The sequence below is a fragment of the Onychostoma macrolepis genome, chromosome 01 (assembly GCF_012432095.1).
Source record: "Onychostoma macrolepis isolate SWU-2019 chromosome 01, ASM1243209v1, whole genome shotgun sequence".
NCBI classification, from domain to species: domain Eukaryota; kingdom Metazoa; phylum Chordata; class Actinopteri; order Cypriniformes; family Cyprinidae; genus Onychostoma; species Onychostoma macrolepis.
The window spans coordinates 29,757,745-29,781,795 of record NC_081155.1 but is presented as its reverse complement, the minus strand read 5'-3'; the positions used below and the strand labels follow the sequence as shown (position 1 = coordinate 29,781,795).

General features: G+C 35.5%; 1 protein-coding gene across 3 annotated transcripts; it reads left to right on the top strand.

Moving 5' to 3' along the window:
- Positions 1 to 4,768: 4,768 nt before the first annotated feature.
- On the top strand, positions 4,769 to 22,853 carry mxd4 (MAX dimerization protein 4). 3 transcript variants are annotated; one of them, XM_058778414.1, is made up of 6 exons: positions 4,769 to 5,045; positions 5,486 to 5,582; positions 7,639 to 7,668; positions 15,314 to 15,428; positions 17,032 to 17,191; positions 18,194 to 22,853. In XM_058778414.1, the coding sequence occupies exons 1-6, from the start codon at positions 4,982 to 4,984 to the stop codon at positions 18,349 to 18,351; spliced, it is 624 nt and encodes a 207-aa protein (XP_058634397.1). In that variant the 5' UTR covers positions 4,769 to 4,981; the 3' UTR covers positions 18,352 to 22,853. The 3 variants fall into 3 exon arrangements, with proteins under 3 accessions (XP_058634397.1, XP_058634393.1, XP_058634407.1); XM_058778410.1 differs by having other exon boundaries at positions 4,770 to 5,045; positions 5,483 to 5,582; XM_058778424.1 differs by lacking the exon at positions 4,769 to 5,045 and adding an exon at positions 5,076 to 5,193.
- Positions 22,854 to 24,051: the final 1,198 nt, after the last annotated feature.

Genomic DNA, 24,051 nt, shown 5'->3' with positions numbered 1-24,051 from the left:
TCATAATTTGGTTGGAGTTCTGTTTTTCACTCTACCAAAGCTGAATTGTTATTTTGTGTGTAATCAGCCTTCTTTCTACAATACAAATGGAGTCTTTAAATTCCCCAGAAGGACGCCAGACGTCGCTGTCACCATAATACTGATAGTGTTTACAATAGAACGTGCCCACCTGATTCACACGATACATGTTATGGTCTAAGTATTATACTTTAATTTTATGTGTGTGTGTGTGTGTTTAAAACAACAGTTAATTAAAACATCTGATTATAATTCAGTAATGCAACAAATGAGACCTCTCTTTTCAATTGACTATAAGCAATTGGCCCAATTTTGAAGCAGACATTTTCATTATGTGTGTATTTATTTATTTATTTAAGAAGGAAAGAAAGAAAGAACGAACAAAGAGATGAAGCTGCATTACCACAAGGTTGTGTGTAATTTTCCTTAGCATTCAATAAAAGAAACTTCACAGAAGTTTCATGTAGGAAGCAGCAGAAGATGATGGTTGTCCAAGTTACTGGTGCAACAGCATGATTATATGCAGACTTTGCCTCTGTATTTTTTGAGTCCATTAAGTAGCCCCCACCCCTGATTTGGTGATGTGCACAGCTGCACTTGTGGGCTGCAGAAACACATTCCCAAACACGCAAAGGCTGTGGGCCTCAAGCTCTTTTTTTTTCGTTCTGACTTACTAGATAGTGTTAAGTCTTTCCTATGCCTTGATTGATTTATTGGTGTATTTATTTATTTTTTATCTAATTTTTTTCGCAATTAAGTAAATTAATATTTTGCAAGTAATAGGACCAACATAATACCATATTTTGTTTAATATTACTTTTTTTTCTTCTGTAAGACAAATCATGCTTCTGCGAAACCTTATAATCAGGTTCAAATTCAGGTTTATTTATTAAACAACAACAGACATTACAAAGTGATGTACCATAAAGAAAATACAGTAAGTACAAAATTACAGTAAATGCAGAATTAAAATACAGTAAGTATAATAGATTAATAAAATATAATAGATTAAGCAAGCAGTCCCTCAATTGTCCCAGACTGGTTATATTATTGATACTTTGTTCAAATCTGCATCTAGATGTAACTTTAAGGGTGAATATAATGATATTTTATAATATAATGATTCCCCCCACAAAATAACATGAGACAACCCATAATGAGTGTTTGTGTGAGTGGAAGGTGAGGGCATGTTTGGAATTTTTGGAATATTTCTCTCTTAAATGACTTTCATGTCATAAATCATAGTTTGAGAACCACCTCAAACTTTATCCAAAAGATCTTTTGACTCCCTGCCGTCCTCTAGAAAGAGTATAAGATAACCCCCTTTCTATGCACAATTTCTGTATAATACACTTGGAGGAAGAAGCATGTGAAACATTTTGGTTGACCTGGTTTCTGCAGAAATTAGTCATAAAATTAGATATAATCTTAGTCACAACAACAGAAAATCTGCTTAAAAACCACGCAAACAGTCATATGTTTTCATGTCTTTATTGAGTACATTATGTAAACATTGACAGTACGTGGTGGAAAAAGTGTGTGATGTAAAAGCAGCCTAAAGACTTCTCCAAAAGTTAAATGGAATTTAAAGTCTTCTTCAGTCGGTGAGGTGAGATTCAAGGTGTTATGCAAAGCCTCTTTCACTGCACAACACATATTTTGAGTTTATTATTCATGAGAAGCATTATGTGAACCATGTGTCACACAAGAGTTCTCAGAACACCTTAGATAAGAATTGTTTACTTGCATAAGCTTACAAAGTATTGTTAAAGGCCTTCATGTTCATCAGTCAGACTAACAGTCTATAAATAGAGAAAGTTCACTGCTGCTGCTGCTCTGTGAGTGGGTGTCCTGCAAATATGACTGCAAGAGCATAGTGCAGAATTTCTGTAAAGACTCACAGATATCTCTTGAACATGCTAATATCTTTGGTTTACAATACATGAAAAAAACACTAAACAATATTGAGTGGGAGGACCCCCAACAACAACTAAAAACATCAAAATCTCATCCAAACATAAAAAGTATGGTTGGAAGGCCATTATGGTTTAGGGGATAAACAGGGTTTTCTCTCTCTCTCTCTCTAGGAGGCCCTCTGTTCCACCAGTTGAAGCTCAAAATAATTTGGCTGATGTGACAGGACAGGAGTAAATCAACATCATGATGGCTTCATCAAAAGAAAAGATGCCTTCTACACACACACACACACACCACTTTTTATTAACAACAACTATTTATTTTGTCTGTATATTTTGTCTATCTGGCCAGAGGAGAACTGGCCCCGACTGAGCCTGGTTTCTCCCAAGGTTTTTTTTCTCCATTCTGTCACCGATGGAATTTTGGTTCCTTGCTGCTGTCGCCTCTGGCCTGCTTAGTTGGGGACACTTCATTTCCAGCGATGTCTTCGACTTGATTGCACAGATACCTTTAACTGAAAATTGAGTGTTTAATCTTGTCATTTTATATTATTGACACACTTTTACTATTTTGATATTGGAAAGTCGCTTTGACATAATCTGTACTGTTAAAAGCACTATATAAATAAACGTGACTTGACTTGACTATAGATGTATATCAGTAACAGTGGTAGATTTTTATTTTGTCATCCCATTTACTTGAATAGAGGGTGTTCAGATAACAGATGAGAAATGCAGTGCCAGATTAACCATATGGTGCTTTGAGCACCATGCAGGGCCGTATCAATGTTTTCAACTAGCACAGGGAACTGTAATACTTGATGGAGCACAGTATCTAACTAGCAATACTAACCATCCAACATTGACCTCTTGAGCAGAACTGAGCTCCAAATAAAGTAAACATTTTGATTAATTAAGTGGGTAACACTTTACAGTAAGGTTCATTAGCTAACATTAGTTAACATGAACTAAGAATGAACAATACTACAGCATTTATTAATATTAGTTAATGTTAATTTCAGCATTTACTAATGCATTATTAAAATCTCAAGTTGTGTGTAAACATTAGTTAATGCACTATGAACTAACATGAGCTAACAATAAACGACTGTATTTTTATTAACTAACGTTAACAAGGTTGAATAAATAGTGTAATAAATGTATTGATCATTGTTTGTTTATATTAGTTAATACATTAACTAATGTTAACAAATTACACCTTATTGTAAAGTGTTACCATTAAATGTAATTTAATAATTTGCTTATAACAAATCATTTGTTTGCTTTCTTAATAAATCAAATAAAGCTGTTTTAAAATTTTCATTGAAAAATCTGACAAAAATCAGTCACCTTCTATTCAGCTCCTCCACAAATCAGTCTTCATCTTTCTTCACCTCTGTGTTGTCTCCTTTTCCCTCTCTCTTTCTCTCCTTTGCCGAGTTCAGAATCTCAAGCAGAATGTAGGTCAGCAGTCGGTGCGGAGTTACCAATTAGAAACAGCTGTGTTTTTTTTTTTGTCTATAGAGTGAGTGGAGGTCAGCGATTTCTGTTTTTGGTCTCATTCTTCTTCTTGTTTCTTTCTGGCTTCTTTCCCCTCTCAGTTTTAAAAAATAATGTGTTTACTATCACTTTTCCCTGCTCTGTGATAATGATAACACCTCAGCTCAGCCTTTATAAGTATACTCTTTCTTCCCTAAAGGAATATAATGTTAAAAGCAATAGGCCGGTTAAGCCATAATGGGTAATCTGTCATGTTTAACCTCTTTTTTTCTTTTTTTTTTCTTCTGAAAATCTCAAAAGATGAACTGGTTAGATAGATAAGATAGATAGATAGATAGATAGATAGATAGATAGATAGATACATAGATAGATAGATCCTTCTGCTGACTTATGTTAACAACATTCAGAAATGGCTAAAATACATGTTTTGTGACTTGCAAACGTAAACATTTGGTTTTGAACACGTTTTGCAAATTCTGCTGAATTTTTAACAAGAACACCAAGTTCTTGCAAGGACAGAGCAACAAAGAACAACTTGTGATAGCCATCATTATGCAGCAAGTATTTTTATAATATTTCAAGCTGTCATGGAATTGCATTCCATAGCCGTTACATTTCCAGCTATTACTGCAAATAATTAAAAAAAATATTTATTGTAAATTCTTTTTAACCTTATAAATATACACACAAAATCTAAATATTTTTCTTACACTTACAAAATCAGAAAAACTTATTTTAAAGTCTTGCTTTAAGCTTCTAGAAAGTAGCCACTTAGTAAAAAAAAAACAAATAGTGCAGAAGGATGACCATTTCACAGTCAACCGCACCCTAGACGTCAATAGAGTATCAGCAAACTTCGATGGTTTTATTTAATAATAAATATTAGCTAATTAACATCTTACTTTTTAAACGTTAATAAGTGAGTTGCATTAGAATTTTAATGTGATTGTAGCTCGGTAAACGATCAGAATCACGACTCTCAAAAACATTTCCCTTCGCCGAGTTCTTCCAGAGACAACTTTGTCGCTGCCAGCAATAGTTCACTAAACGAGGTTATAAGAAACCACGCCCAACATTTCCCTCTGTCCAATCAGCAGCTTGTATAGAGTATGTCAGACCAATGAGCGATTTAGGGGTTGAGTCACCCGTACTGTTGCTAGGGCATGGCTTCAACCTTGTTACTATCACTGACTAACCAATCATATGACATTTCACAATGTGTCAACATCTTTCCTGTGAACTTCTTTTTCTGAAGTCTCTGATTGGACACAAATGTTTTTAAGTTCCGCCTTTCATACTTTTCTACTGTCTGATTGGACGACGAAGCCATCAATCGATCTCCAGATTTTAGTTTACGTGCAGTCTGCATTAATTTTTCTCGAGAGTCTCTACGACTCAGAATTGAACTGTCCACATCCAGCGTCATCACTTTTTTTGTTTATTTGTTTGTTTGTTTTGTTTTGTTTCCTCCCTTTGTTTTATACCATTTGTTAAACAGTGTACAACACGTATTTTTGTATTATTTTTATTTCTGTAAATACACCGGAATGGAACTTAATTCTCTTCTACTTCTTCTTGAGGCAGCAGAGTATTTGGAAAGAAGAGACAGAGGTATATAATGATGTTTGTGTGGCCAACTAAAAATAGTCTTTGCATTTTAATATTTCGATGTTGTGCTGGTCTAATGTGACTTATAAACCTGCCGGCGGATCAAGTGTAGTTTAATTCAAGCCCAAAAGGACGATGACATCTTGTTACTGTGAGTTATTAAGTCTATAAATATGCAATAATCAGAATGAGAGGACTTGCGTGAATGACATTCGTCCCAGCCTCTGTTAAAATGTTGATTCGTTTTCATTTTCCGTCAAATGTAACCTGGGGGAGGGGTGTTTGCTTTACAGTAAGTTGATAGTTCAGCGTAATTTGTTAAATGTTAAACTGCTTGACTTTAAAACACACCAAATGTCTAACTTTCTAGCATTCTCGTTTTTGTTATCCGAATCACGCACGTCTGTATTTAATGCTGGTTTTGTTTACTTTCTCACTAGAAGCTGAACACGGTTACGCATCTGTTTTGCCGTACGATAGTGACTTTTCCAGAAAGAAAACTAAATCCTCTCCTATTTCAAGAAAAAGCCACAACAATAGGTAAACAGTGCAATGACATTGCTATATTAATGAATGAATACACGCAAACGATGTTTATTCTCCATGTAATCGCCATTTTTGTTGTTGGGCTTGGCTGTGTATAAACATTGCCACGCGTACAGCGTTAACTTTCTGCTGCTCTTGCTGCTTTCTCTTTACCACAACTGTCATCTCCCTTCAAATCAATCATTTTCACGTCGAAACACCAAGAACTTTTTGTTGTTTAAAGACAACTGGCAACGTCAGTGCATTTTAAGTATTTATCATATATGCAGTAGCTGTACACTTCTAATCAGCAAATATGCTGATTTCCTTCGCATATATAACCTGTTAGACATTTAAAGTTATATCACTTGTTTGCATGCATAAAATTTGCCAAGCATTTTTTCTTCATGCATTCTTGCATACAAACAGTAAATGTCGAAGCAATGTTTTATTTACAAGTTGCTATTCTTTACATTTTAACTTCTTGTTGAATTTAACAAATAAGATCATTATGTGACACATGTATATGTCATAGACAGTATGCTTTTAAGTAGTGTACTTTAGGTGTGGTTAAACTCTCACTGTTGGGTGTGGTGTGAACAGACCCAAGTCAGCTGCTGGAGAGCTTTGACCCCTGGATCTGTTTTGCTGCATTAGCCCCCTTTCCTTGCAAAGTCAAAGCAAAACAGCAGGAGCCTAGTGTGCAGCCCTTCCCCCACAAATGCATAGAAAGCACTGAAAAAAAAAGGAAATCTATGGAATTAGGGCTTTCCAGGAAATTTGCAATGTTTTCTGGCTTTTACCAAAACCTACTTAGGAATATTTTTTGGAATTATTTTCCAAATTGCATAAACATCTGCTGACATTGTGGAGTTTAAGTAGTGTTAAAGCTTTTTTCCCAACACCATAAATTCTGCGCTAGCCTCAGATATTAACATTGTGCCTGTATTTTTACCTGTCATGTGCAGCAATTTCATTATGTGGGTGAATAATAAGGGAAACATGATATCATTATTTTTGCAATCCCATGTGATGACGTTAGTGGTGCAGAAACTGCACACTGCAGCTTTGAGATACGCTTAACAACTGATGCTATGACCCATATATTTTGTTTTGATCTTGCATGCATTACATTCCCTATATTTTGTTTGTTTGGAGAAAATGTCATTGCCCCATCATACACGCCAGCATTCTTACTCTGGACTAAAATAGCAATGCGTTGTAGCATGCTGAATTTCCTCTGCGTCATTGAGTGCATGCTGTGCTTTACTTACAGTGATATCGGTCTACTGGACACAGTAAGGCCATGTAGAATTATTTTGTTTTGTGTATAATGTAGAATTCAAAGCAGAACAGCATGTAGTGTGTGAAGGGGCCAGGGAGCACCAAAATCATTTCATTTGTACATTAATTTATTCATGCATTCTTTCCAAGTAAAAATTTATTACATTTAATATTGCTCCTTTTTTGGGTTTCAAAGATAATTTGTTGAATATTTGTGCTTGACAACGGGGCCATTTTTGTTCATTCAAAATTAATAACATCTTGACCGAGTGGCAAACAAGAGTGCATATGTGGTGTTAACCAACAAATGCAGCTTTTCGAGGTTCCTTTTGGACCATATTATTATATGAAGAACATTACCATTAAATTCAACACAAGACTTACCCATATACATATATATGTATATGGGTAAGTCTTGTGTTGAATTAATGGTTTCCTTTGTGATTTTTTTTAAAGTCTTTAGAGTGTCCTGCTTTATATGATACTAGGAAACGTTTTTACTCAGGAAGTACATTAATGGGAACAATTTTGATTTTAATTTGAACGATTCTTAATTTATTTGCCTTACAGTAGATCAACAGCTTCACTCTATCATTAGAAAAACATCATGTAGCAGTTGTTCAGAGATACAGAGTTGCTTTTTTACATATTTAGTACAGAGTCAGTATACTGTTTTTTTTTTTTTTTTTTTTTTTTTTTTTTTAAGTAATTAAATAAGTAAATAGCCAGTGTTCTTCTTATTTTTATTAACCAAACTCATCCATGCTTCTGTTTATTTGTTGTTCAGGTCATCACACAATGAGCTGGAAAAACACAGGTAAGAACATACCTATTATGGATTATAATGGATTTGCATATATCTTAAAAGCCAGTGTTTTGTAGTAATGATTTATTTAATTGTATAAAAATGAGCAGGTTTGAAATTAGCATTTGCCATATGTGGGTGATAATCAACTTAATAGCCAATTTGGCAGCATATGTTTATATTATAAATTATATTTGTGTCACTTTACAAGTGTTTCTGAGACACTGCCGGTAAACCCTCTGCATTCAATATGAATTATTTGCTGTCAATACGCTGACTCAAAAGGCATGAGAATGTTATGATCATGAAGTTATATGTTGGGGTATAATCTTGTCGTATTTACATGATATTTTGGAGCATGAATTTCAATGTCATTATCGGACACCTGGGTTGGCTTTTTTAAATGTACATCGGAGTGGAAGCTTTAATGCTTTTTGTGAAGAAACAACTGATCACGTTATGAACTGTCAGCCTGTCTGCTAATCAATGTGCTTGACAATATTTAATTTTGGAGTGATCTGTATACAACAACATAAACTCTATTTTCCTGCATTACCCTTCAAGTGCACAAAAAGGCTGTTTGAAATTTCACCCAATTTCAAATAATGATAGACTGTCATAAGAATGAAAACAATTTAGTGATTCACAACCCGATTTATAATAAATATTTTTAAATATAAGCTGTGACTTCAATAATCAAGTTTATTTTTGATTATTATTATTATTTTGGACATGGTTAGTTGAAGTTCTGAATGACCTTTAAATAATTTATTAGCCAAATTAGCTGGAGAGTGAAAATGTTGATTTCAAATCCTGAAGAAAGAGGTGGCTGTAGTTAGTAACACTGCTAAATAAAAGTTAAAGTAAACTAATTACAATATGTCACACAATTTTGTGCTGTTTATGTTTGCGCCAGAGCTTGAGTGTTTTCACGTGTGAAATTTGTTTTCCTTGTGCTGATTTCTTGGAGTTTGCCTGTCACATGCTTGATTTTGAGGAATTGATTACTGCTGCTCTGTGAGAAATATGTTCAGTCATGTCCTTTGTCAGAATGGAACCTCTGAACCACTAACAACACTAGACAGAGTACCAGGGAAAACAGGAAAACCATACAGGCAGGTTTATGACTTTTTTTTTTGAAGAGACGTATAGAAATACAAGGGAGAAAAACCTTTCAGTGTCAAGTAATTTCCTGTTGTGGCACTTCTGTGCAGGAGCGTCAAATTAGTTAAACAAATGTACTAAAGGCTGTGCTATATTGTGAATAATGTCATGGCTGGAGGTTGTTGTTGAATAATGTGCAGCCTCATTGGTTTGATAAAAAGTTTATTACATAAATTAAGGACAGTTGTTTTAAATCAAAATGTTAATTTTGTATATGTACTTGTCTCTTTATCTGTGCCATGGATGCATGTCATATATTATTTTAGCACAGCTGGAACACTGTATTGACCATGACCAATCAAAAGATAGGAAAGAAACTTTTATCCATTCGTTGTCCTGTCTAAATTGAAGTCCCTTTCGCTGGTGTGCTATGTTTAATTGACAAGAATTTGAAGTTTTAATGATAACAGTGACTTTTACTCTCAACGTTTTACTCTCCTACAATGCTGTTTGAATGTGCACAATGGAAGTACTTGTTTTTGATAATCTAAGCATCCTGAACCTTTTTTGGCACAGACTTCTCTAATTCAAAGTGCTGTGGAAAGTCAAATTAACACAAGTAACAAATTAGTAATTTAGCCGTTTATTTATGTTATTTAGTAACAAATTGTTAATTAAACCTTATTAGTTATTAATAATGAACACAAAGTAGACTTCCTCCTTTCAGTTTGAAAGGTTTTCTAATTTATATTTGCATGAGAGAGAATGTTGAGGCTGTCTAAAGTTTGTCTGCCTTATTAGCATTTTAAAGTAAAAACATTCTCTAGAATTCAGCTATGCAAAACAGGTTTGGGAAAGTCATGCTTGGAAGTAGCCTAAACAAACATAATAATTATACTGTGAACAATAAACCAGAATGATCAAAATTATTTTTTAGAAAACTATTATTTGTGCATGGTATTAAAACAACATAAAACATTACATTAAACAACCATGAAAGTCAAGCAATTAATTTATATACTTATTGTGAATCAGCTGTTCTGTACATCACACCTTTATAATGATTGAAATACAGCATGTAAAATTAAAATAACTTGCAAAATCTTTCATTATAATTCACTACAGACTTGCTTTCCGATCACTGATCTCTATATATTATCGATGTATAGATGATATTGTCTATATCATATATCAGATCAAATCAACACTCTCCTTTCAACATCACAAATCAGCAACATAAGCCGCTTTTCCACAATTTGTCCCAGGAACTATTTCCCCCAGACCTGTTGTTGTCTGCGTTCCCATCGCGGTCTAAAGTACCAAGAAGATTAGGCAAATAGTCTGGTGACATTGGTCTGCGTGCGTTTCTCAATACCAAGTACGCAAATTTCGGACTTGAGCCCTCGGTAGTTCGGACTTTGCGAGTTCGACTCGGGAGTGTGAACTCCCGCAGACGGGACGACGCAAGTCCGGTAAGTCTGCAAAGAGCAGCGTACTTGATAACATCAGTCAGCTCACCTTGGTTACTGCAATTTTCCCTCACTGTATTTTACAATAAGACGAAATATGATATCAAACACCACTGCCTCTTTTCGTTTTCATTTAAACATATTAATAGCCGCAGAAATGTAGTTCAGGGAACGTACATGCATTACAATGAAACAAAATATTGTATATAATAACAGTATTGCCTCTTCATTTTTATTTTAACATATTAATAGATTAATAGAATAAAGACCAAAGATTACCTGTTAGATTTACCCCAAACGAATTATATCTTATGTTTAACCACTACAGAGACATCAGAGCCAGCGGCAAATGTCAGAAGGACTAGCCGAGTTGAAGCTGCTCTCATCAGGAAACATGAGCACTGAGCACCTGCTGATCGCTTGGAGCTCACGTCTCCGAAATCGGCAAAGCACATTATCAAATAGGTGCTGTCTTTATAAATAAACCGCAGATTTGAGTTTTAAGCAACTACACTGTAAAAAGTGATGTTGACTTAACTTAAAAAAATTGAGGAAACCCGTTGCCTTAAAATTAAGTAAATACTTGACAATTCACTTAACAAAACAGGTTTCCTCATTTTTTTTAAGTTAAGTCAGCTTATCACTTTTTACCGTGTATATTCTGATATATGTACCATCTAGAATTCTTAGTAATTCTTATTAGGTCATTTATGGGCCAAGAACTCATAATTACAATATGTCTGGCTGGTGAATGAATCACAACACCTTAGTGTGTTAAAACATCTTAATAACAGAAGGAAACAGGGCCTCTGACATGCAACCCATTCCAGAGTGTTCCATGAAAAGATGATCTCTGGTCATATCCACTGTGTTTGGAAAAAAAATAAATGTTTGTTTGTTTGTTTTTCTTCTGATGCTTTTGGCATTTTATGTAAAGGATGCAATATTAGATGTTTGCCACTCAGGCAAATACATGGTAGAATCATTTTTGGCAGCAGTCACTGCTGTCAGTGTCTTTTGGTGAATCCACCAATAGATCTTGCTTCTCCAATTTTTGCCCATTTTTGGCAAAATTTCTCAAGCTTTATCAAGTTGCATGGGGATTGTTTTGTGAACTGCAGCTTTTTTTTTTTTTTTTTTTTAAGTTAATGTTCAGTTGGATTGAGATCTGTGGGGCCACTCAGACATTTAACCTTTTTTTGTTTTAAGTCAGTCCAGCTTTGTTTTGTTCTAAAGTATAAGGTATCTTCCAAGTTACGGTGCCCTTCCTCAATTGTTGGCACCCATCATGAATTTCAAAGAAATTATGTACATAATAATTCCAGTATGTTCCTTCATGAAAGATGACCGTACTGAGCACTGTCTGCAGTGCCGCTTTGCCAAGTGCATGTTTTAATAAGCGTTTTTCTTGTCGAATGTGACAAAGAAAAGCATCCGATACCCACAGTAAAATGTGGTTTTGACAGCTTCAGTGATCATATTGCGATTGGAGCATTGTGTTGCACTGTTTGCTCTCTGTGTGCAATTTATTTAAAAAAAAAAAAAAACACCTATAACCTTTCAATGCCTTATTGACAGGATAAATCTCTGATTATCAGCCAATGTCAGAAAGCAACAGTTTTTTTGTCTAATTTTTTGCCTTTATTTAACAGACAATAGAGTAGCAATAGAAAGGGAATGGGTTTGGGAAAGGACATCGAGGCGGGACTTGAACTTGAGATGCTATAAAGTGCTGTTGCGGAGTGCTCTCCACAAGCCCATGACATTTGTCAATTTCAGCAAAGAAATGGAGGCAGGAAAACAAAATGTCTTTTAAAAAAGTTTCCAAGCCACAGTTATGTTTATTTCTGAAATAGTGTGTAAGATTACCTGTACATAGCGGGCCATCAATCAAGTTAATATGTGACTTCAAGAGTGTTTTGGGAGGTGCCAATGGAGCTGAATACATTATTATTTTCTATTTATAGTTTTTATTAGTGGTGTTTGCTAAGGCAAACATCACTGCTTGGCGGGTACAGTACAAGAGGCAAAACCATTGACACTAAAAGATACTACAGTTTTGATGAGAGTTTGATTTTTTTATTTGAGGTTCAAAAAATCAAGTTTGTAGTTTTATATGTGGGTTTCAGGGTGTGTTTTAGGATTTATTTTGCCTTGGGAAACTCTGGTGATGATGTGGTGCCGGCGTCATGACTGAAGAACATGCCCTTTTCTTGCCTAGTCTGTTACTCAAAGAGGGAGACGGAAGACACCCTCCACACTCTTACTTCATGTCTGCTCTTTTCTTTTTTCTGCATCGTCTTTTTCATGAGTTGCTTCACTCTGCTGACTCATCAGGAGCTTGAGAAAGAGGTGCAGTAGCTTGGTATAGCATGGTTTTAAATGTTCAGTATTTGAAAGCAAGTCTTTAGTTTAGCAGCAACTGGTCAGTGGAAGACTCGTTTAATTTTACCGTGTAATGATACCCTATCAAAAAAGGCATTAACATTGAAGTCTACACGTGGATATGCAAAACTGTGTATTTTGATAATTAATTAGTTAGTGGATTGTCTGAAGCTCAGACACATTTCTTAGGGGGCATTAACACAGGACACATTCTTCTATGCAAAAAACACCAGGATGTAGTGCAGCAGAATGAAACACAATGCAGGGATCTCAGACATGGTTTTAAAAATTAAACAGTGAAATAATCTCCGCTGGAATGGTCAGCAAAAATCTGTGTTAACACAGCAATTCTGTTCACTGACGATGTGCCTGAACCTGCAACTTTACTGTATGTGTTTATAGTGGAACTCATGATGTGCCTGTTTTTTGCAGGTTACCCAACATTCCTGTGTTTTCACAGATCTGCAGGTAGAAATTTGTACAGTTGTGCATTAACTGATTATGCGTCTCATAAAATTAGTTTACCCCACAAGAATTCCTTTGTGAATTTTCAGCCATGTAAAATTTAAGTTTAAGTCAAGTGCATGTATTAGTTATTACTTTGACTGAATTGACCCCAGCTGAGTCTAGTTTTTTCCAAAGTTTATTTCTTATCCTACCTAACATCTTAGGGATTTTTTCCTTGCCACGGTCAAATTATGCTTTCTCAGTGGGGGTTTTAAGGCCCCATGTTCTGTAAAGCTACTTTGGAACATTATGTATCATGAATACTGCTATACAAATAAAATTGACTTGACTGTTTGACCCAGAAATCAGATCACTGCACTTTTGGTGAAATCAGATTTTCAGGAGTTGAAACCTTACGGGTTATTTCAACAAATATTTGCATGAAAAGTCTGGCTACATTATTGATTGATATTATACATGTGCACTATTGCTGTGAAAAGCAGACAGCAAAGGACCAGAAAGAGAAGCTCAGGACACAATGTCCTGTTATTTTAGCTTATGTTAATCATTCACAGAGTTATGATGATGTGAAGCCTGGCCTATTTCAATAGCCTCTATGTTAGTAGGTACACTGTATTATAATTCACTCTCCAGGCTTTCTGCTGTTGAAATTTTATTTTGATCAGTACAACCGTATGGTTGCAAATAAGACTGGACCCAGTCTGTTGGTTGTAGCAGCTTATGTGGTACCAGTTGATTGAATAAAACTAATCGAGATGAACCACAAAAAGTATCAAAACAAGTTAACTTGGCACGTTCATAAATTTTTCCCCAAAGCTTTTACCTTGAGTTACTTCCATCACAGTATTTTAAGAAATGTGGCCAACAAAAGTTAGGCAAATAATATTGCCTTTATTGTAAATGAATGTTTTTCTTTTTTTTTATGTTTTATTTTTAGTTACATAGTTGTGGACTTGATTTAATTTTTGTTCCACAAACAGTGCAAGGCTCTTTAAGATCTCTTTGACAATGAAGAGGAGGCACAGTAAAAACAAATAAGCTTAACTTTGTTAGGTGTGCATGTGTCATGGTCATTGTAGAGTCATTCATGAGGTTTCACAGGTTAGGTATCGCTCATAAAGGCTACAGAGTTACATTTCCATCCACTTCCATTTCACTTATGTAAGCAAGTAACGATTTGTTGCAGATGAAGATGTTTTTGTGCATTTGAGAACTGGTGATTAAAGTTGTGTGTGGATATTAACATGAGAGTCAGTCATATACAGTATGAACATTTTTCTGTCTTTTTTTTCTCTTTTAAGAGGTGTAAAAGGGCTGGCTTTGCCCACACCAGCTGAACACACTACAGTCAATGGTCTCTTTCTCCAAAAAGGGTCACTTCCTCCAGATTAGAGCCCCAGTCTGCCTGAGTCGCCTCATTCTGATGGACTCTGGCAAAGTCTATTTCTGGAAAGTCAGTTTGTTCTGCAACCGCCTTGGTAACTCGATCTACAGATATTTTTATCTACTTTAAATCGGAAAGATGGAAAAGTCTTACCATATCAATAACATCAAATCACAGATAAAATTTAAGAACAATTAATAATATAATTTTTCTTATTTCCAAAAAAAAAAGCTGATGCTTTCAAGAAAAGCTGTTGCCTCTTTTAGATGAAACGCGGGCTTCCTTTACTACAGCCACTATGTTGAGCTGCAGTTACTTCCAGTCCTGAAATTTAATTAAGGGCTAAGATTTCTGATATAGAGTAGAACAGCACTAAGACTTCTCACTGTTTGTGTCAATCCACTTGTTTTGACAAGCCATGAATTTGCTTTTCATCTGGTAGTATTAATTACAAAATACTAATTTCGCACATGATATTTATAGACCAATGGTTTGTTTCACTTTTGGTTTGGTGTGAAAGAGCCTTTATACTGAACGATTTTGTCCCCCTTAATTCTGTTTTCTATGCCCCTGTCAATATAAATGCATTACGTGACATGTCCTTAGTATCTGTGGAGTCTTTTTGTATAGTTTTGGTGAATTTTATTTTTAAATGAATCACAGGACCAGTCCTCTTACATAAAGCTGCAATCACATCTCATAAATCTAGTTCCTCAGTCATGCCTGCTTGGCTTCAAACCAGCAGCCTTTTTGTTAGCAGCCCACAGCAGCATCCTGAATCAGTTCTAAAGGTCTAAATTTATCCCAGGGTAATACTTCACTCCAACCTTTTCTTTATTTATTGCAGACGTGCCAAACTGCGATTGTACCTGGAGCAGTTGAAACAGCTCGTGCCTTTGGGTCCTGATAGCACCCGTCACACCACACTGAGCCTGCTCAAACGCGCCAAAATGCACATCAAGGTACAAACAAATCAGCATCTTTCTGACAGTATCTTTGTTTGCAAAGCAGTAAAGCGGTTAGAGCAGCTTAAAGCAGTTACAGTCAGAAGGGAAGTTGATCAGGAACTGTCTACAGGAAGTTTGTCACTCTCCATGTTGCAACTCAGATGACCCACAGTTACTGACATGATTAAGATGGTAATTTATTCCAAGCTTTAAATCATTGAATCATTGCAGCATTATATGAGGCAATTGCTGAATTAAGATTCACATTGATATTTTTGTGTGGTACTATGAAGAAAACATTTTAGGGTGATACAACTGTCCTGATATCATCAAGGGAAAAAACTGATTAAAAGAATGAAATTCTGGAAAAGAAAACGTTTCACTGCTTATTATTATTTTAAAACAACTCATCTGCCAAATCAAAGTTATGTAGTGCGACCAACATAGTCATGTGGTCCATCCAACATGCATAGGCATGAAGGGAAAAAAGCAAAACAGAAAATGATACCATAGAGAGGAGCCCCGCAGACCCTCATGAATTTCAAAATCACTCTTAAAATATATTTTTTTTAAAATCACTTTTTTAAAGGGGTCACATGATGCAATTTCTGCTTCTGACTCACAGCCTGTAAGTACGTTTTGACATTTAAATAATTTGCTACTGACTATTCAAATGTGAGTTTTTAGCAGTGTAGAGTAGTGCTTGTTTGGCGTTTCTACAATCAAATGCAGACATGGTGTTATGTTTACGCGGCGCAACGCAATGCGTAAAAAGACCATATAAGTCATTATAATCAGTAATTATGTCCTGAATGCAACATGCCTCGTTTATAATGGGTTTTATTGTTTTAGTTTCGTCGCGCTGGGACATGGCATCACAATACGGTAAGGGGCGTAACATTTCCATCACGCGCTTGAGGTATTCGGCCAATCACAACGCACTGGATAGCTGGCCAATCAGAGCACACCTCGATTCTCAGAATGATGAGCTTTGTAAAAATCAACGTGTTTCAGAAAGGCGGAGCATAGAGGAGCAACAATAATGTACAGTATGTGGAAAATAATGTGTTTTTTGACCCTTGAACCGCGTAAACACATTGCATTACACCAAATACACCAAATAATTTTCTTTTTAGCAACATCATATGACCCCTTTAAGCCAAGGGAAGTTGTAAAATGCTCCCCAAAAACGTAATGATATTTGTGAATGAATAGCTTAATTCATGATATTTGTATAAATAAAAAATAAATGACTTGAAATAAGATCTTTTTTAACATACTAATTAAGTTGTGCACAATAATATGCTGGAAAGTGTTCAACAAACTGTCACTTAAAGTGTGTGAAAGAGACAAGACAAAGAAAACCCAGTACCATGTGCCTGCTGACCCTTTTGTTTCTTTCCTGTTTGTTACACTGTATTTTAGCTCAACCTGCCTGGTTTCCTGTCATGCAGCATAGATCTGTCTTTCTGTTAATGTGATTGTTTCCCTTTTTTAGCTCACAAAATTGTGGATTTCTTGCACTGTGCATGCTCTAGGCAATGGTAGATGATACATGTCATGTGGTGTGGTGTCTCTGTGCTCTGTGGTTTGATCAGTGGAAACATATGCTCTGCAGAAGCTGGAGGAACAGGACAGAAAGGCTCTAAACATGAAGGAGCAACTGCAGAGAGAACATCGCTACCTCAAACGGCGCCTGGAGCAGCTCTCTGTACAGGGCTTAGAGCGCATTCGCACTGACAGCATGGGCTCCACCATCTCCACTGACTCTGAGCAAGGTACAGCACAGCTGAAATAATCACTTACTTACGTATATGCTGATATTCACTTACATACAATAAAACATTAAAAAAAATAAATTAAGCACTATACTTTCAGCAGTTATACATGCTACACACATACTGTATTTACCATGAACTACACAGACTGTATGACCAATCGCTATATCTATCTATCTATCTAATCACTTTATATATATAGCCATAAATATAGATATTTTTTGTTGCATTAACCATCGGGCGGTTCTTCGCCTCCACGTCGTGCATTCAAATCGTTTAATGCACAGCTAGCCGTTGATTATCACGTCATTTGCCAGCATTCACATATTAAAGATGTTAATAATATTTGCGCTGCAATATTTGACCGGAACAATAAAAATGACGCTTATTTTCATCTGTATTACTATTTAACTGTAACTGTATGTTACTATGGTTACCAATGTTTATAGGAAGCGCATTAATATAGAACGTGATTAAACTGACCAGGAACTACCTGTGCAGTTCAACGAATTTAATCAACACCTGCCAGCCAATCAGAATCGAGTATTCAGACAGACCATGGCATAAATTATTATAATTAAAAATTGAGCTTGGCAATTGAGCAAGTGTGCAGAAAATCAGATTTGTATTGCATTCAGCTGCAGTATGAACAGCCTGTATATATTTGCTGTTGATTATCAATGATAATTCAGCTCCTCACCCCTCATTATGTACAAACAAACAGGAAGCGGTCTCACAATACATACATGTACAGTAAAAAAAACAGTTGGTAAGCGAGCAGCTCTGCAAAAAAAAAAAGAAAAAGAAATTAAATAAGCACACTTTTTCATAAGCATAACCATACCACTTGTATTGCCCATTAATTTATTTAAGTTAAAATCTCAGAGTTGCCATCCATAGAAATTAGATTTAACATAACCTAGAATATTCTTTTATTCTTGAGGTCATTGGTTGAGGTTTAAAAATCACTAATAATGAGTTTTTATTTCTGTGTGTATACAGAAGTGGACGTTGACATAGAGGGCATGGAGTTCACACCAGGTGAGGGTGATAGCGTGGACAGTGTTAGCGATGGTGAGGACCACTACAGCCTGCAGAGCAGCTCCAGCGATGGAGGCCACCATTCACATTCCCACAGATTACAGGCTCACATCTGCTAGGCCGTGTCAGACCGCAACAGTGTGTCACCTCCGACATACCCATCAGCCACTCCCAGCTGGCAGGAAACACCCGGCTGATTTCCACTCCTCAGAAAACTCTCTTCCCTCTCAACCCTTGCAACGCTTTATATCAAACCCTCCCTAACCCCACAAATACACACAGAGAAGCAATATGTGGTTTTAGTAAGAACATGTGGTGTGGTAATGCAGTTTTAACTTGTCTGTTCTGCTGTGTATGTATGAGAAGCTGTGGCTCTGTTCCAAAACCTAGTAACTGCCTAGCTGTCTATTGCCTACATAAACGCAGTATCCTAACTGAAAAGGAAAAAAAAAACAAAAAAACTCCACATAGGCTTGGTTATGTGTATGTCACAAGGCAGCATGGTTTTCCTGTGTACTTTTTGGCTGCATTTACACTTGCACAAAATCCGATTTTTTTTTTACTTTTTATTTTTTTTTTTACATAGATCAGATATTGTTGCACAAAAATCCGCATGTAGTTTTAAAGTAGATATATATTCGATATCTGGAAATCTGACCTATGTCTAAACCTGTAAATTCCAAGCCACCACTGGTGAGGGCGACACATTTACCCACAATATAACTATTCTTAATGTTATATTATGACGCACACATGCCTGTACGCACTTGCACAAATCACTTTAGATTAGGAAACTTTATATTAGTAGATTATGCACACACCGCAACATTCAGGAGCATAGAAACATGCTCAATGAATTTTATGAATAGAATAGATTCTCTACTGAATGCTAGATTTTATTTTTCAGCGACAAAGTGATAACGTCACTGATTTTGAAGTACTTAAACTCATAGATTCATGATATAAAGACACTGCACAGATGCAGGTAATTACCACGCATCTCTTAAATTCATTCAAGTGAATGTAATCTCACAGCGCTATTTTTTTTTCACTTCAGAATTCTAGATCTAATGGAAACTTTGACTAATTTATCAGTCACATTTTGTGTTTCAAACATCAATGACAGTTAAATTTTATATACGGACATCCAAAACCAGAAGGTCAACTGTGTTGCTGAAAGTGATCACCAAAGGAATTGTTCTAGTTTGGATGAGAATTAATTTAGACGCACATATCATATACGAGTTGTGTCTTATATGAATATAAACAGATGGGACAAAAAATCAGATATGATCAAAAGATCAGATCTGTGCATTTATGTAAACGCAGTCTATGGCTATTCCAAAATTGGGGCGCAAGTCTATAATACCCAAAATGCTATCTAGGCAGGCAGGTCACTAGGTCTGTGAATAGAGCTTGCTTGTGTGTCAGTTCATTTTGCGTAATGGGTTTAAACAGGATTCTTGTGTGGTTCTTGAAAGTGCAAATCATAGCATTAGGGACACTAATAAACTCCCTAATAAACTAATGGAAAGGGAGCAAAAGGACAAAACTTCAGGGCACTTCTAGGAATGAATGAATTCTATTTCAGTATTCACCCCACGCAGTTAAAGTGACCATGAAGATTCATTAATTGGCTACTTTTTTGTGAAAGAAAAGAGAATATTAATATCTAATGGTTGATTCATAACAAAGCAATGGTGCTGTGCAAATACATCAGTGTAGAAGTCTTTATGTAACACTTTCAGTAGTAAATGTTGTAGCAATAAACTTGCAAAAGCTATGGCTTTCTTATGCAGTGAACTGATTCTGGACCAAGCCTGAGAGATTTGAGAAGATGAGTAGCTCTGTTTTGTTTATATTGTGTGTGTGTGTGTGTGTGTGTATGGCAGCACTCAAACTGACAAGTCACAACTGTATGACCGTACCTTGTGAAGGTGTACAGGGGGCGGGGAGCTCTTTGTTGTTGAGGTGTTGGTACTGTCAGAATATTATATTAATGTTTTTAGTTCATTGTCTTTCCCCGTAACTTACTTGCAATAATTTTTGAAGCCTTTATTCTTCAGCGGTATATATGCAGTGCAGCGTGCAATATTCAGTATATGAAACAAAGTTCTTTGTGCTGGGGATTCCAACTCGTCACAGACAGTCCCAGTCTTCAAAGCAGGTTAGACCAAAATAATTCACAAAAAGAAACAAGAAAAAAATTAACAAAACAAATGTATATTTGAAAAAAAAAGAAGCCAAAAAAATTATTGGTCACTGAAAGTGATATTATATTTTCTGTAGTTGCTTTTGTATTATATTTTCCTAAATAGTCCTTGATGAAAATGACAGAAAATGAGGCCTGGCTAATTTTGTTTGGGCGAACTCTGGCATTTGTCCCTAACTGTCATGCTGTGCCTTGACTTGTCGTATCCCTGTTCTTTTCCCAATCTCTTTCATACATCCCTCCAACCCTGCTCAAAACCACAACCTGCCAGCCACCCCACAGCTTCCATCCTCAGAATAGACTCTTCCTTGTCCTTTTGATGAGAAATTTGGGTTAGTCACCTCTGACCTCCATCTTTTCTTTTTTTTTTTTTTTTAATTCGTCAAAAACGTGCTTTCATTCTGCCATGCAACATCATCCACTCCGACACTGGTCATCTTCTCTTGTGGCAGCTCGTCTCACCCCATTGAAAAGCGTTATCTAACCACCTCTTTTCATAGTTTTTACTTTTTAAGTTTCATAATAGCTGTCTTGTTATAGTTTTGTATTTCAAACAATGAAGTGGAAGACCTTGGGAGTAGAGCATTGGAATCAATCATTAATGGCAGCTCGAGTCTTCCCCACACTCTCCCAATGGTAGTTCCTGTTTAGTGTTAAAGTGTGCTCAAGGCGATCATAGTATTTGATCCTCTGCCCGTAAGAGAAAAGATACAGCAATATGATTCTTTTGTTCGTAAAGGGGTGGGGTGTATTAGAAAGCAGCACTGTTTCAATATTATGGTGCATATTGTGACCAACACATTGAGTTTTTTTTTTTTCTCTCCATTTTCTGCAAACACTGAAAGGAGAAGGGAAGCCAGTTTTCTGCCATGGAATAATAAATAATAATAATAATTAAACAAATGGAAAACAATAATAAAAATAAAATAAAAGGTAATCGTGACTTTTTTTTTATCTCGAAGTTCGGACTTTGTTTCTCTGTAGATATAAACTCAGAATTCTGACTTTCACACAGTTGTCAGTGTAAACTGAATTTTGGGTTTTTTCCCCTGGCTAGAGAATAAAAAATAAAAGTTTATATCTCACAATTATGACATTTCTTCATGGAGTTTTATATATTACTTTATAATATATTAAAATGAGATATAATCTCAGAATTGCAATATCATTTTTATTTTTTTTATTTCGTGGCAGAAACGGGCTTCCAGAGGAGGGAGAAAATGGTTTATTTTATTATTATTATTGTTTTGTTTAGTTTTGTTTTATATCTTTTTTAAAGCTAAATTTTTAAGAAGAGTTTACATTTATGTCATGGATATGCCTGACTGTTGTAGCAAAACTATTCTCTTTGAGTGTGTTTCAGTATGTTGATCAAGTGACTTGATAAATCAAAAAACCTCTCGCACAGAACCTCCCATTAACATGCTTTGATTGAAAGTTCAGAGAATTAGGCATGAGATTTTATAACATCTCTAAGAGATTGTAGCTTTCATTGGCATTATCTAAGAAATACTTTGTGACAGAGACAGGGCTATTCAGTGGCTGCAGGCTTTTCTTTCTTGTTTTTTGTTTTTTGGGAAAGCTTTAAAACACTAAAATGAGGGTATGTCAGCAGACAGACACAGATATAATTATGTGGAAAGTGCCAGGTGTCCAAGGATTTTAAATGTGTGTTCCATCACTCAGAGGAGAGAAAAAGAAAAAGAAAAAAAACAGACCAGACCAGGAAGAAACAAGTGATACTTTGTGTTTTTCTGCAGAGCATGTATGATTGAGAATACTTAAAGTCAGTGCAGCAGGGAAGCTAGATGGGATAAAGACAGGCAGTGAAGGCTACTAAAAAAGACCAGAGTGACCAAGAAAAATATATAGCTATATAAAAATTCCTTTTACCTTTTGTTATTCATATAAAAGCACTAGAAGAGAGAAAGAAAAGATTCCTGCCGTATAGATTCTTTTAGATATAGACTTTTATTTTTCTAACCCCTCCCAATTTTGGGAGGCATCAGGTGTAATATCAGATTTCTATCTTTATATGACTATAGATTTGTGACCCATATTTTCTGCTCACTTTTCCTCTCCCCTGCTTTTATTTGTTTTGTGTTTATGGAGCAGTTTGTTGACAGGTAGCTCACCGAACGCTTGCGTTTTAGCATGAGGAAAACCGTTGAGGAAAAGCGGAGACTGCGAAAGGGAGGGTTCTGTGCCAGAGACCTGTGAACAGATTTCCTTTTAGAAAACAATATGCATTCAGATGTTGTATTATATTGTAAAGGTGTTATTTTTTCTTTGTGTGTGTGTCTGTGTGTACGTACACATATTTACCTGGTGCTGGCTTTGTTTGAGCCCACACTCGAAGGTATTATGTATTCTTGTATTGTAATATAAATAATTAAAATGTTTTATACATACTGGCTCTGCAGAGTCATTATTTGTAACAATCTTTGTAAAAAAGAAATATGTTTTTAGTGTAGATCATTGTTTTTCTAGCCCAGTACTGTCAATCTCCATAATATGTGGAAAATAAATATTTTGTAAAACTATAAATAAAATGAAGGTAATTTTACAAGAAACTACTATTTTAATCTGTAATACTATTTCAAATCTACTTCAAATTTTCACATTAAATTCACTGTGCTACTTGCTGCTTCTTTGTAAGTATTTGTGAAATTTACTAGACATTTCTGAGTAAATCCTACACCAACCTATTTTTTCAGTGTGTTTGGGTATTTTTATGAACTAAACATAATTAAAAAAAAAAAAAAAAATGATACAGGGGAGTGGAATAAGTTGTTCCACATGTTACTTAAGAAGAGTTCACCCCAAAATTTAAATTTGCTCACTCTCAGGCCATATGTAGATGAGTTTGGGTCTTCATCAGAAGAACTCCATTCCATCCATAATGTCTTGTGAATTGAAAATCTTGTGTTTGTGAGAAACAAATCTATCATTAAGGCAATTCCATAATCCATAATAACATTTCATCCAGTGAACAAAGTCCATCCCCTGTTGTCCTCACACATTGAAATCCACAAACATATTTATTTATTTGGACTGTTCACTTGTAAACTGTGCTTGATCTGCATATTGCTCTCCAGATTCAGACAAGATGACTTTTTCACTGGAGGGAGGAACATTTGAAGTTGATGAATTTGTTTATCCAAGCTTTTCACTGCACAAGTTAAATAAATGACCGGATTTGTGTAGATTACTAGATTTGTGTATTATTATGATGCTATTATCAGCAGCTGTTTGCACTCTTATTCTAATGGCACCCATTCACTGTAGTGGATCCACTGGTGAGCAAGTGATGGAATGCTAAATCTATTCTGATGAAGAAATAAACTGATCTGTATCTTGGATGGCCCGACCGTCGAGAACATTTTCAAAAAAAAAAAAAAAAAAGGATTATTCCTTTGTTTATATATATATACACACACACACACACACATACACATATGCATAGTGAGTGAGAGTCTCTGCTATCAATTAAAATGAGATGAAAGTGCCTATATCAAGTTTCTAAATTATAAATTAATTAATTAATTATAAATAAATAAATAAACTTGTGGGCAGTGCTCCCATTGCACAGCTGCATCTTGTGGTC

Excerpts from the sequence above, each read along its gene's own strand:
- mxd4 (XM_058778410.1), top strand. The coding sequence starts at position 4,982 with ATGGAACTTAATTCTCTTCTACTTCTTCTTGAGGCAGCAGAGTATTTG. Across the intron at positions 5,583-7,638 it reads AGAAAAAGCCACAACAATAG|GTCATCACACAATGAGCTGG; the intron begins GTAAACAGTGCA and ends TTTGTTGTTCAG. Across the intron at positions 7,669-15,313 it reads AATGAGCTGGAAAAACACAG|ACGTGCCAAACTGCGATTGT; the intron begins GTAAGAACATAC and ends TATTTATTGCAG.